General features: G+C 39.7%; 1 protein-coding gene across 2 annotated transcripts in view; it reads left to right on the top strand.

The window, feature by feature from the left end:
* The window catches only part of fign (fidgetin), a 171,438-nt gene that overhangs the window by 93,308 nt on the left and 63,080 nt on the right, over positions 1-15,050 (top strand). Inside the window, exon 1 of one of the 2 annotated variants that reach the window (XM_061970654.2) lies at positions 1,481-1,748. The exons of the other annotated variant lie outside the window; for it this stretch is intronic. Coding sequence (XP_061826638.1) covers positions 1,676-1,748 — 73 coding nt within the window. The 5' untranslated portion in view covers positions 1,481-1,675. Of the gene's footprint in view, positions 1-1,480; positions 1,749-15,050 lie in introns of those variants that run through there. 2 annotated transcript variants of the gene reach the window in all.

The raw sequence follows: 15,050 nt of genomic DNA on the forward strand, positions 1-15,050 counted from the left end.
CACACAGATCACAACACGCACACAAGGATCACAAATTGAGATACACATATTGAAATCGTTTTTCCACAACAATGTTCCAATGCAATTCCTTTCTTCCTAACATTTGACTTCCCAGACCAGTGCTGGCATGAAGTGTGCAGGACTGCCAATGATTTCCTCAGAAAAGTCTTTGTGGGAAGATTCCCAAGGAGTTATGATCTCAGCACAGATCAGTGCTTAATTCCCGAGTAGAAGATCAATACCACGTCATATGCAAATAGAAGAAACTATTGCAGGATTATTGGTATTTTTAACCTCCACCACCTCCGCCTCCGCCCTTCCTCAGCAATTAAAGACATTCATGTAACTTTGTGGCAATTAAAGACGTTCATGTACAAACCCCGTTTCCATATGAGTTGGGAAATTGTGTTAGATGTAAATATAAACGGAATACAATGATTTGCAAATCCTTTTCAACCCATATTCAGTTGAATATGCTACAAAGACAACATATTTGATGTTCAAACTCATAAACTTGATTTTTTTTTTGCAAATAATCATTAACTTTAGAATTTGATGCCAGCAACACGTGACAAAGAAGTTGGGAAAGGTGGCAATAAATACTGATAAAGTTGAGGAATGCTCATCAAAGACTTATTTGGAACATCCCACAGGTGTGCAGGCTAATTGGGAACAGGTGGGTGCCATGATTGGGTATAAAAGTAGATTCCATGAAATGCTCAGTCGTTCACAAACAAGGATGGGGCGAGGGTCGCCACTTTGTCAACAAATGCCTGAACAAATTGTTTAAGAACAACATTTATCAACCAGCTATTGCAAGGAATTTAGGGATTTCACCATCTACGCTCCGTAAAATCATCAAAGGGTTCAGAGAAACTGGAGAAATCACTGCACGTAAGCAGCTAAGCCCGTGACCTTCCATCCCTCAGGCTGTACTGCATCAACAAGCGACATCAGTGTGTAAAGGATATCACCACACGGGCTCAGGAACACTTCAGAAACCCACTGTCAGTAACTACAGTTGGTCGCTACATATGTAAGTGCAAGTTAAAACTCTCCTATGCAAGGCGAAAACCGTTTATCAACAACACCCAGAAACGCCGTCGGCTTCGCTGGGCCTGAGCTCATCTAAGATGGACTGATACAAAGTGGAAAAGTGTTCTGTGGTCCGACGAGTCCACATTTCAAATTGTTTTTGGAAACTGTGGACGTCGTGTCTTCCGGACCAAAGAGGAAAAGAACCATCCGGATTGTTATAGGCGCAAAGTGTAAAAGGCAGCATGTGTGATGGTATGGGGGTGTATTAGTGCCCAAGACATGGGTAACTTACACATCTGTGAAGGCACCATTAATGCTGAAAGGTACATACAGGTTTTGGAGCAACATAGCAATGTTACCATGGACGCCCCTGCTTATTCCAGCAAGACTGTCAGGCTTGTCCCTGACAGTTTGACTATGTTTTAGTTTTTTCTCTGTTTGTCTTAGTTTCCTGTCAGCGCTTTTATTTTGTCTTCATTTCCTGAGTGTCTCCCTGAGTGCTGCTTCCCCTCAGCTGTGGCTGATTGGCACCTGGCCACACCTGCTGTCAATCAGCCAGCTACTATTTAAACCTGCCTTCTCCTCCAGTCATGGCTGGATCATTGTCGTTCCTACCTGTCGTGTCGTTGTTTGCTGTATGCTGTCGTTGCTACCTGTGTGCGTTAAGCTTTCCCTGGATCCTGACTCCTGTTCCTGCTTCCTGGTTTCTGGTTCGTGTTTTCCTTTTCTTATTTTTGAACATTAAAACCATGTTTTCTCGTACAATGCCTTCCAAGGCCTTCTCTGCATCTTGGGGTTCGGCACCTACAAACTCTGACAAAGACAATGCCAAGCCACGTGTTACATCAACGTGGCTTCATAGTAAAAGAGTGCGGGTACTAGACTGGCCTGCCTGTAGTCCAGACCTGTCTCTCATTGAAAATGTGTGGCGCATTATGAAGCCTAAAATAGCACAACGGAGACTTAACAACTTAAGCTGTACATCAAGCAAGAATGGGAAGGAATTCCACCTGAGAAGCTTCAAAAATGTGTCTCCTCAGTTCCCAAACCTTTACTGAGTGTTGTTAAAAGGAAAGGCCATGTAACACAGTGGTGAACATGCCCTTTCACAACTACTTTGGCACGTGTTGCAGCCATGAATTTCTAAGTTAATTATTTTTTTGCAAAGTTTATGAGTTTGAACATCAAATATGTTGTCTTTGTAGCATATTCAACTGAATATGGCTTGAAAAGGATTTGCAAATGTATTCCGTTTATATTTACATCTAACACAATTTCCCAACTCATATGGAAACGGGGTTTGCAACTCTGTGGCAATTAAAGACGTTCATGTAACTCTGTGAGCGCCGCCTGGATTTATCTTCTTTGCCGTCGATAGAAAAGTCACCTTTTGCAGATCAGTTTTCAGTTGCTGATATTTTGTGAGTTTGTATTTTGCATCACAGCAGATGTTGTGTGACCGACTTTCCCAGTTCGTTGTCTTCTCTCCAGCTGCAGGAGACTCGTATCCAAATGTTATTTGTGGAGATCATCTTTGTACTCCTTTAACATCAAAACAGATTATACGCCATTATGATGTGCGTATATTTGAAATGACCGTCAGTCTTGAACTATAGAAAGTAGAGATAAATGCTTTAAAATGTAATATTGGGAATTATCGGTATAGGGTTTTTTATTATCGTACCCTTTATTTATTTATTTATTTTTAATATTAAATCAACATAAAAAACACAAGATTCACTTACAATTAGTGCAACAACCCCAAAAACCTCCCTCCCCCATTTACACTAACCTTAACACTTAATTTTACTCATTTTCATTCATTACTAGTTTCTATGTAACTGTTTTTATATTGTTTTACTTTCTTTTTTATTCAAAATAATGTTTTTAATTTATTTATCTTATTTTATTTTATTTTTTAAAAAGGACCTTATCGTCACCATACCTGGTTGTCCAAATTAGGCATAATAATGTGTTAATTCCACAACTGTATATATTGGTATCGGTTGATATCTGTATCGGTAATTAAGGGTTGGACAATATCGGAATATTGGATATCAGCAAAAAGCCATTATCAAACAATCCTAATAGATTTCAAAAGTTGAAATCTGCACTTTTGGGTGTTTTAGGAGTTATTACGGTAATCCAGGTCACAGCAGCTCAGACCAGGAAGAAAGCAAAGTGGGCGGGGTTTGTTTTCAGAGCAGCCAGCTCCAAACACATGTGTCGGAAACAGATGCGGAATCATATTTGTACAACAAATGTCTGCGTAAAATTGATAATATATCATATTGTAGGTGTTTATTACCCTTTGCATTAGTATTTTGCTGTTTGTTACATTTTATATATATGTTGAGAAGCTGGTCTGATGTTCATATGTTGTTAATATTCAGTGTTTTATTGTTCATAGTTAATATTGTAAATCCCATGTAAAAGAGGAGTGATGTTCATATGTTGTTAATATTCAGTGTTTTATTGTTCATAGTTAACATTGTAAAGCCCACGTAAAAGAGGAGCGATGTTCATATGTTGTTAATATTCAGTGTTTTATTGTTCATAGTTAACATTGTAAATCCCACGTAAAAGAGGAGCGATGTTCATATGTTGTTAATATTCAGTGTTTTATTGTTCATAGTTAACATTGTAAATCCCACGTAAAAGAGGAGCGATGTTCATATGTTGTTAATATTCAGTGTTTTATTGTTCATAGTTAACATTGTAAATCCCACGTAAAAGAGGAGCGATGTTTATATGTTGTTAATATTCAGTGTTTTATTGTTCATAGTTAATATTGTAAATCCCACTTATTTAATTTTATTGTACATTTTGGGTGTCCTATTCAGTAAAAAACTGTGAACTTCCATTCCGTTTTTTTTTGAGGTGGTCAGTTTTTAGATTTCTATCGGACATTGTGACTTTTGGTATTTGGTGTTTATTACCCTTTGCGTTCATATTTTGCTGTTTGTTAAATTTTTGTTGTGTTTTGCTTGATTGTAAAAGATGTCGAGGAGCTGGTCTAAAGAGGAGCGATGTTCATATGTTGTTAATATTCACTGTTTTATTGTTCATAGTTAATATTGTAAATCTCACGTAAAAGAGGAGCGATGTTCATATGTTGTTAATATTCAGTGTTTTATTGTTCATAGTTAACATTGTAAATCCCACGTGAAAGAGGAGCAATGTTCATATGTTGTTAATATTCAGTGTTTTATTGTTCATAGTTAATATTGTAAATCTCACGTAAAAGAGGAGCGATGTTCATATGTTGTTAATATTCAGTGTTTTATTGTTCATAGTTAACATTGTAAATCCCACGTAAAAGAGGAACAATGTTCATATGTTGTTAATATTCAGTGTTTTATTGTTCATAGTTAACATTGTAAATCCCACGTAAAAGAGGAACGATGTTCATATGTTGTTAATATTCAGTGTTTTATTGTTCATAGTTAATATTGTAAATCCCACGTAAAATAGGAGCGATGTTCACATGTTGTTAATATTCAGTGTTTTATTGTTCATAGTTAATATTGTAAATCCCACGTAAAATAGGAGCGATGTTCATATGTTGTTAATATTCAGTGTTTTATTGTTCATAGTTAATATTGTAAATCCCACTTTCTTTATTTTAATGTACATTTTGGGTGTCCCATTCAGTAAAAAACTGTAAAAGTCCGTTCTGTTTTTTTTGAGGTGGTCAGTTTTTAGAACTCTATGGGACATTGTGACTTTTGGTATTAGTGTCCCTGATAAAAATGGACCCACACAGCATATTTTCACAGCTAAATGTGTTTATATCATTTATGCACACATTGTTTCTCTCAATGTGGCCCCCGAGTCCAAGTATTTTCCCAGCTCTGCATTAGGACTTTGGCCTTTTTTTTGGCAGTTCTCTGCCATGGTGAATATTTCCATTTGCTCATAAAAGCCTCGGCTAAAACAAGCGATGGCATGTGAAGACTATTTCAGAGGAGCAAATGTATTCTATTGTTGGACACAAGTGGACGCTTCCCTCTATTCCGGCCTTTTTAAGAAACCTCTCTCAGTTTTTCATTTGACTTCCACCCTTTGAAGGCGAGTCCCATTCTTCTCCGGATATTTCTAATTGATACTTTGAGAGCTCTTTCAAAGGCGTTCATTCAAATGACCGCAAGGAACTATGGGGGAGGTTCTTACTCCGGCGTTTGACTCTGATTGATTTCTTATTCCCGGAGCCGTGGTGCGGGTTGCATCCCAGTAACTTGGTGGAGCCCTTCATCTCCCGTGCATCTCCCGGACCTTTTCGACTTCACTAACTTTATTACAATGCAGCCCAGAGATTTTGATGTCACATTGACTGAAGATTGCTTCTCTTGTCTCATTTCACCTTTTGTTGGACAAGTGACCTCCTTTCAGTCTTTGGGACAAAAATTATTCGGAAGGCTTGGGCAGAAAATCTGGTAAACATCCGACATTTTGCTTGTTTTCTTGACGTAGAAGTTTGGTATTGCTTTTCGCTAGGGTTGCAAAGAGGGTGGAAAGTTTCCGTAAATTTACCACGGGAAATTAAGCTCGGGAAGTTTGGAAATGTTGACCATTTTTTGGATTATTCTGTAGAATAAGATGAGAAGCTTGTAAAAGACTAATGCAATGGCACACACAGATGTAAATAGTCAGCTCAACAATTGGAGTAGTCTTTAAAAATACTTTACTGATGGGGGAATGCACAGTGCAGGGTTGAAATTCAACTGAATTTGCATGAAATCAGGTTGTTTTAGCTAATAATCATGCTGCAAGATCTCGCATGTTGCATTCAATGTTCGTTCCCATTACTTTCCCATTAATTCCCGTTTATTCCCATGCAATTTTGCAACCCTACTGTCAGGTTCAAACACTGATGACATCTATTAAACAGACAAAGCAGCAAGGAAGTAAACAGAGACGGAATTCCATTTAACTCAATTGAGGATAAACGTCTGGACTGTACTCTTGTACAGTCTTCCACCACGCTCTGACGAAAGATTGTACGCCTCCTCTTTTATTTGGACTTTCCCTGATTACATGGCAGCGGCTGTTTCTAAAGGGAGCGGGGGTCGTAAACAGCCGTCCCCTTTGGTTACAAAACAGTTCAAAGAAAAGGTGCCTGGAGGGGGGGTCATCAGGTTGTTTTCTCTAATACCTACCCAGTGGTCTAGTGGTTAGAGTGTCCGCCCTGAGATGGGTAGGTTAGGAGCCATTCCCTCCCTGCTTGGCACTCAGCATCAAGGGTTGGATTTGGAGGTTAAATCACCAAAAATGATACCCGGGCGCGGCCACCGCTGCTGCCCACTGCTCCCCTCACCTCCCAAGGGGTGAACAAGGGTGATGGGTCAAATGCAGAGGACACATTTCACCACACCTAGTGTGTGTGTGACAATCATTGGTACTTTGAATTTTTAACTTCACTTACTTTTTGCTAGGGTTGCAAAGGGGGTGGAAAGTTTCCGGAAATTTACCACGGGAAGTTAAGCTCGGGAAGTTTGGAAATGTTGACCATTTTTTGGATTATTCTGTAGAATAAGATGAGAAGCTTGTAAAAGACTAATGCAATGCCACACACAGATGTAAATAGTCAGCTCAACAATTGGAGTAGTCTTTAAAAATACTTTACTGATGGGGGAATGCACAGTGCAGGGTTGAAATTCAACTGAATTTGCATGAAATCAGGTTGTTTTAGCTAATAATCATGCTGCAAGGTCTAGCATGTTGCATTCAATGTTCATTCCCATTAATTCCCGTTAATTCCCATGGAATATTCCCGGAATTTTGCAACCCTACTGTCAGGTTCAAACACTGATGACATCTATTAAACAGACAAAGCAGCAAGGAAGTAAACAAAGACATAATTCCATTTAACTCAATTGAGGATAAACGTCTGGACTGTACTCTAGTACAGTCTTCCACCACGCTCTGACGAAATATTGTACGCCTCCTCTTTTATTTGGACTTTCCCTGATTACATGGCAGCGGCTGTTTCTAAAGGGAACAGGGGTCATAAACAGCCGTCCCCTTTGGTTACAAAACAGTTCAAAGAAAAGGTGCCTGGAGGGGGGGGTCATCAGGTTGTTTTCTCTAATACCTACCCAGTGGTCTAGTGGTTAGAGTGTCCGCCCTGAGATGGGTAGGTTAGGAGCCATTCCCTCCCTGCTTGGCACTCAGCATCAAGGGTTGGAATTGGGGGTTAAATCACCAAAAATGATACCCGGGCGCGGCCACCGCTGCTGCCCACTGCTCCCCTCACCTCCCAGGGGGTGAACAAGGGTGATGGGTCAAATGCAGAGGACAGATTTCACCACACCTTGTGTGCATGTGTCAATCATTGCTACTTGAATTTTTAACTAAACATAGTTTTTGCTAGGGTTTCAAAGGGGTGGAAAGTTTCCGGAAACTTTCCGGAAATTTACCACAGGAAGTTAAGCTCGCGAAGTTTGGAAAATGTTGACCATTTTTTGGATTATTCTGTAGAATAAGATGAGAAGCTTGTAGAAAGACTAATGCAATGCCACACACAGATGTAAATAGTCAGCTCAACAATTGGAGTAGTCTTTAAAAATACTTTACTGATGGGGGAATGCACAGTGCAGGGTTGAAATTCAACTGAATTTGCATGAAATCAGGTTGTTTTAGCTAATAATCATGCTGCAAGATCTCGCATGTTGCATTCAATGTTTGTTCCCATTAATTTCCCATTAATTCCCATGGAATATTCCCGGAATTTTGCAACCCTACTGTCAGGTTCAAACACTGATGACATCTATTAAACAGACAAAGCAGCAAGGAAGTAAACAGAGACAGAATTCCATTTAACTCAATTGAGGATAAACGTCTGGACTGTACTCTTGTACAGTCTTCCACCACCCTCTGACGAAAGATTGTACGCCTCCTCTTTTATTTGGACTTTCCCTGATTACATGGCAGCGGCTGTTTCTAAAGGGAACGGGGGTCGTAAACAGCCGTCCCCTTTGGTTACAAAACAGTTCAAAGAAAAGGTGCCTGGAGGGGGGGTCATCAGGTTGTTTTCTCTTAATACCTACCCAGTGGTCTAGTGGTTAGAGTGTCCGCCCTGAGTGTCCCTGATTACATGGCAGCGGCTGTTTCTAAAGGGAACGGGGGTCGTAAACAGCCGTCCCCTTTGGTTACAAAACAGTTCAAAGAAAAGGTGCCTGGAGGGGGGGTCATCAGGTTGTTTTCTCTAATACCTACCCAGTGGTCTAGTGGTTAGAGTGTCCGCCCTGAGTGTCCCTGATTACATGGCAGCGGCTGTTTCTAAAGGGAACGGGGGTCGTAAACAGCCGTCCCCTTTGGTTACAAAACAGTTCAAAGAAAAGGTGCCTGGAGGGGGGGTCATCAGGTTGTTTTCTCTAATACCTACCCAGTGGTCTAGATGAGATGGGTAGGTTAGGAGCCATTACCTCCCTGCTTGGCACTCAGCTTCAAGGGTTGGAATTGGGGGTTAAATCAACAAAAATGATACCCGGGCGCGGCCACCGCTGCTGCCCACTGCTCCCCTCACCTCCCAGGGGGTGAACAAGGGTGATGGGTCAAATGCAGAGGACAAATTTCACCACACCTAGTGCGTGTGTGACAATCATTGGTACTTTAATTTTTAACTTAACTTACTTGTTGCTAGGGTTGCAAAGGGGTGGAAAGTTTCCGGAAATTTACCACGGGAAGTTAAGCTCGGGAAGTTTGGAAATGTTGACCATTTTTTGGATTATTCTGTAGAATAAGATGAGAAGCTTGTAAAAGACTAATGCAATGGCACACACAGATGTAAATAGTCAGCTCAACAATTGGAGTAGTCTTTAAAAATACTTTACTGATGGGGGAATGCACAGTGCAGGGTTGAAATTCAACTGAATTTGCATGAAATCAGGTTGTTTTAGCTAATACCTACCCTGTCCTCCCTGAGATGGGTAGGTTGTGAGTTCAAACCCCGGCCGAGTCATACCAAAGACTATAAAAATGGGAGGCATTAATTCCCTGGTCGGCACCCAAAATTTGGACACCATCCATCTTAGTCTGTAGAATATGGTACTCCAGTCCCGTGCCTTCCGCCCGAATGCAGCTGAGATAGGCTCCAGCTACCCCCACGTGACCCCGAAAGGGACAAGTGGTAGCAAATGGATGGATGGAAGATGAGAAGCTTGTAAAACACTAATGCAATGCCACACACAGGTATACATAGTCAGCTAAACAATTGGAGTAGTCTTTAAAAATATTTTACTGATGGGGGAATGCACCGTGCAGGGTTGAAATTCAACTGAATTTGCATGAAATCAGGTTGTTTTAGCTAATACCTACCCTGTCCTCCCTGAGATGGGTAGGTTGTGAGTTCAAACCCCGGGCCGAGTCATACCAAAGACTAGAAAAATGGGAGGCATTACTTCCCTGGTCGGCACCCAAAATTTGGACACCATCCATCTTAGTCCGTAGAATATGGTACTCCAGTCCCGCGCCTTCTGCCCGAATGCAGCTGAGATAGGCTCCAGCTACCCCCACGTGACCCTGAAAGGGACAAGCGGTAGCAAATGGATGGATGGAAGATGAGAAGCTTGTAAAAGACTAATGCAATGCCACACACAGATAGAAATAGTCAGCTAAACAATTGGAGTAGTCTTTAAAAATATTTTACTGATGGGGGAATGCACAGTGCAGGGTTGAAATTCAACTGAATTTGCATGAAATCAGGTTGTTTTAGCAAATACTTACCCAGTGGATTAGTGGTTAGAGTGTCCGCCCTGAGATGGGTAGGTCGTGAGTTCAAACCCCGGCCGAGTCATACCAAAGACTATAAAAATGGGAGCCATTACCTCCCTGCTTGGCACTCAGCATCAAGGGTTGGAATTGGGGGTTCAATCACCAAAAACGATTACCGGGCGCGGCCAACGCTGCTGCCCACTGCTCCCCTCACCTCCCAGGGGGTGAACAAGGGTGATGGGTCAAATGCAGAGGACAAATTTCACCACACCTAGTGCGTGTGTGTGACAATCATTGGTACTTTAATTTTTAACTTCACTTACTTGTTGCTAGGGTTGCAAAGGGGTGGAAAGTTTCCGGAAACTTTCCGGAAATTTACCACGGGAAGTTAAGCTCGGGAAGTTTGGAAAATGTTTACAATTTTTTTAATTATTCTGTAGAATAAGATGAGAAGCTTGTAAAAGACTAATGCAATGCCACACACATATGTAAATAGTCAGCTCAACAATTGGAGTAGTCTTTAAAAATACTTTACTGATGGGGGAATGCACCGTGCAGGGTTGAAATTCAACTGAATTTGCATGAAATCAGGTTGTTTTAGCTAATAATCATGCTGCAAGGTCTAGCATGTTGCATTCAATGTTCGTTCCCATTAATTTCCCATTAATTCCCATGGAATATTCCCGGAATTTTGCAACCCTACTGTCAGGTTCAAACACTGATGACATCTATTAAACAGACAAAGCAGAAAGGAAGTAAACAGAGACAGAATTCCATTTAACTCAATTGAGGATAAACGTCTGGACTGTACTCTTGTACAGTCTTCCACCACGCTCTGACGAAAGATTGTACGCCTCCTCTTTTATTTGGACTTTCCCTGATTACATGGCAGCGGCTGTTTCTAAAGGGTACGGGGGTCGTAAACAGCCGTCCCCTTTGGTTACAAAACAGTTCAAAGAAAAGGTGCCTGGAGGGGGGGTCATCAGGTTGTTTTCTCTAATACCTACCCAGTGGTCTAGTGGTTAGAGTGTCCGCCCTGAGTGTCCCTGATTACATGGCAGCGGCTGTTTCTAAAGGGAACGGGGGTCGTAAACAGCCGTCCCCTTTGGTTACAAAACGGTTCAAAGAAAAGGTGCCTAGAGGGGGGTCATGTCCTGCTTTTTCTCCGTTTTGTAGATCTCAGGTCAAGACAAAATATTCCTGTGGATTACAAAACATCAAAGAAACCGTCACCTTCATGTCGCTTCCCATCCTACACAGTGGAGTTTTGCAAGCCTTTTGATTGGTAACATCAAAGACAGCTTTTGTCTGCTCGCTTTACCTAATAAACACACTTACACGCTTACACACTTACCTAATAAACACACTTACACACGTACACACTTACCTAATAAACACACTTACACACTTACCTAATAAAGACACTTACACACTTTCCTAAAAAACACACTTACACACTCACCTAATAAACACACTTACACACTCACCTTATAAACACACTTACACACGTACACACTTACCTAATAAACACACTTACAAACTTACCTAATAAAGACACTTACACACTTACCTAATAAACACACTTACACATTCACCTAATAAACACACTTACCTAATACACACTTACACACTCGCCTAATAAACACACTTACACACTCACCTAATAAACACACTTACCTAATACACACTTACACACTCACCTAATAAACACACTTACACACTTACGTAATAAGCACACTTACAAACTTACACATTTACCTAATAAACACACTTACACACTCACCTAATAAACACAGTTACACACTTACACAGTTACCAAATAAACACACTTACACACTCACCTAATAAACACACTTACCTAATAAACACACTTACCTAATAAAAACTTACACACTCACTTAATAAACACACTTACACACTTACTTAATAAGCACACTTACAAACTTACACACTCACCTAATAATCACACTTACACACTCAACTAATTAGCACACTTACACACTCACTTAATTAACACACTTACACACTTACCTAATAAACACACTTACACACTCACCTAATAAACACACTTACACACTTACACACTCACCTAATAAACACACTTACACACTTACCTAATTTACACACTTACCTAATAAACACACTTACACATTTACCTAATAAACAGACTTTCACACTCACCTAGTAAACACACTTACACACTTACCGAATAAACACACTTACACACTTACCTAATAAACACACTTACACACTCACCCAATAAACACACCTACACACTCACCTAATATACACACTTACACACTTACCTAATAAACACACTTACACACTCACCTAATAATCACACTTACACACTCACCTAATTAGCACACTTACACACTTACCTAATAAACACACTTACACACTCACCTAATAAACACACTTACACACTTACCTAATTTACACACTTACCTAATAAACACACTTACACATTTACCTAATAAACAGACTTTCACACTCACCTAGTAAACACACTTACACACTTACCGAATAAACACACTTACACACTTACCTGATAAACACACTTACACACTCACCCAATAAACACACCTACACACTCACCTACACACTTACCTTATAAACACACACCTAATAAACACACTTACACACTCACCTAATTAGCACACTTACACACTTACCTAATAAACACACTTACACACTCACCTAATAAACACACTTAGACACTTACCTAATTTACACACTTACCTAATAAACACACTTACACACTTACACACTCACCTAATAAACAGACTTTCACACTCACCTAGTAAACACACTTACACACTTACCGAATAAACACACTTACACACTTACCTGATCAACACACTTACACACTCACCCAATAAACACACCTACACACTCACCTAATATACAGACTTACACACTTACCTAATAAACACACTTACACACTCACCTAATAATCACACTTACACACTCACCTAATTAGCACACTTACACACTTACCTAATAAACACACATAGACACTTACCTAATTTACACTCTTACCTAATAAACACACTTACACACTTACACATTTACCTAATAAACAGACTTTCACACTTACCTAGTAAACACACTTACACACTTACCGAATAAACACACTTACACACTTACCTGATAAACACACTTACACACTCACCCAATAAACACACCTACACACTCACCTAATATACACACTTACACACTTACCTAATAAACACACTTACACACTCACCTAATAAACACACTTACACACTCACCTAATAATCACACTTACACACTCACCTAATAATCACACTTACACACTCACCTAATAAACACACTTACACACTTACCTAATTTACACACTTACCTAATAAACACACTTACACACTCACCTAATAAACAGACTTTCACACTCACCTAGTAAACACACTTACACACTTACCGAATAAACACACTTACACACTTACCTGATCAACACACTTACACACTCACCCAATAAACACACCTACACACTCACCTAATATACACACTTACACACTTACCTAATAAACACACTTACACACTCACCTAATAATCACACTTACACACTCACCTAATTAGCACACTTACACACTTACCTAATAAACACACTTACACACTCACCTAATAAACACACTTACACACTTACCTAATTTACACACTTACCTAATAAACACACTTACATACTTACACATTTACCTAATAAACAGACTTACACACTCACCTAGTAAACACAGTTACACACTTACACAGTTACCAAATAAACACACTTACACACTCACCTAATAAACACACTTACCTATTAAACACACTTACCTAATAAAAACTTACACACTCACTTAATAAACACACTTACACACTTACTTAATAAGCACACTTACAAACTTACACACTCACCTAATAATCACACTTACACACTCAACTAATTAGCACACTTACACACTCACTTAATTAACACACTTACACACTTACCTAATAAACACACTTACACACTCACCTAATAAACACACTTACACACTTACACACTCACCTAATAAACACACTTACACACTTACCTAATTTACACACTGACCTAATAAACACACTTACACACTTACCTAATAAACAGACTTTCACACTCACCTAGTAAACACACTTACACACTTACCGAATAAACACACTTACACACTTACCTAATAAACACACTTACACACTCACCCAATAAACACACCTACACACTCACCTAATATACACACTTACACACTTACCTAATAAACACACTTACACACTCACCTAATAATCACACTTACACACTCACCTAATTAGCATGTTGCATTCAATGTTCGTTCCCATTACTTTCCCGTTAATTCCCATGGAATTTTGCAACCCTACTGTCAGGTTCAAACACTGATGACATCTATTAAACAGACAAAGCAGCAAGGAAGTAAACAGAGACATAATTCCATTTAACTCAATTGAGGAGAAACGTCTGGACTGTACTCTTGTACAGTCTTCCACCACGCTCTGACGAAAGATTGTACGCCTCCTCTTTTATTTGGACTTTCCCTGATTACATGGCAGCGGCTGTTTCTAAAGGGAACGGGGGTCGTAAACAGCCGTCCCCTTTGGTTACAAAACAGTTAAAAAAAAAAGGTGCCTAGAGGGGGGTCATGTCCTGCTTTTTCTCCGTTTTGTAGATCTCAGGTCAAGACAATATATTCCTGTGGATTACAAAACATCAAAGAAACCGTCACCTTCATGTCGCTTCCCATCCTACACAGTGGAGTTTTGCAAGCCTTTTGATTGGTAACATCAAAGACAGCTTTTGTCTGCTCGCTTTACCTAATAAACACGCTTACACACTTACCTAATAAATACACGTACACACGTACACACTTACCTAATAAACACACTTACACACTTACCTAATAAACACACTTACACACTCACCTAATAAACACACTTACACACACACCTAATAAACACACTTACACACTTACCTAATAAACACACTTACCTAATAAACACACTTACCTAATACACACTTACACACTCACCTAATAAACACACTTACACACTTACTTAATAAGCCCTCTTACAAACTTACACATTTACCTATTAAACACACGTACACATTCACCTAATAAACACAGTTACACACTTACACAGTTACCGAATAAACACACTTACACACTCACCTAATAATCACACTTACACACTCACCTAATTAACACAATTACACACTCACTTAATTAACACACTTACACACTTACCTAATAAACACACTTACACACTTACAC

This window comes from Nerophis lumbriciformis, linkage group LG13 (assembly GCF_033978685.3).
Source record: "Nerophis lumbriciformis linkage group LG13, RoL_Nlum_v2.1, whole genome shotgun sequence".
In the NCBI taxonomy this organism is placed as follows: domain Eukaryota; kingdom Metazoa; phylum Chordata; class Actinopteri; order Syngnathiformes; family Syngnathidae; genus Nerophis; species Nerophis lumbriciformis.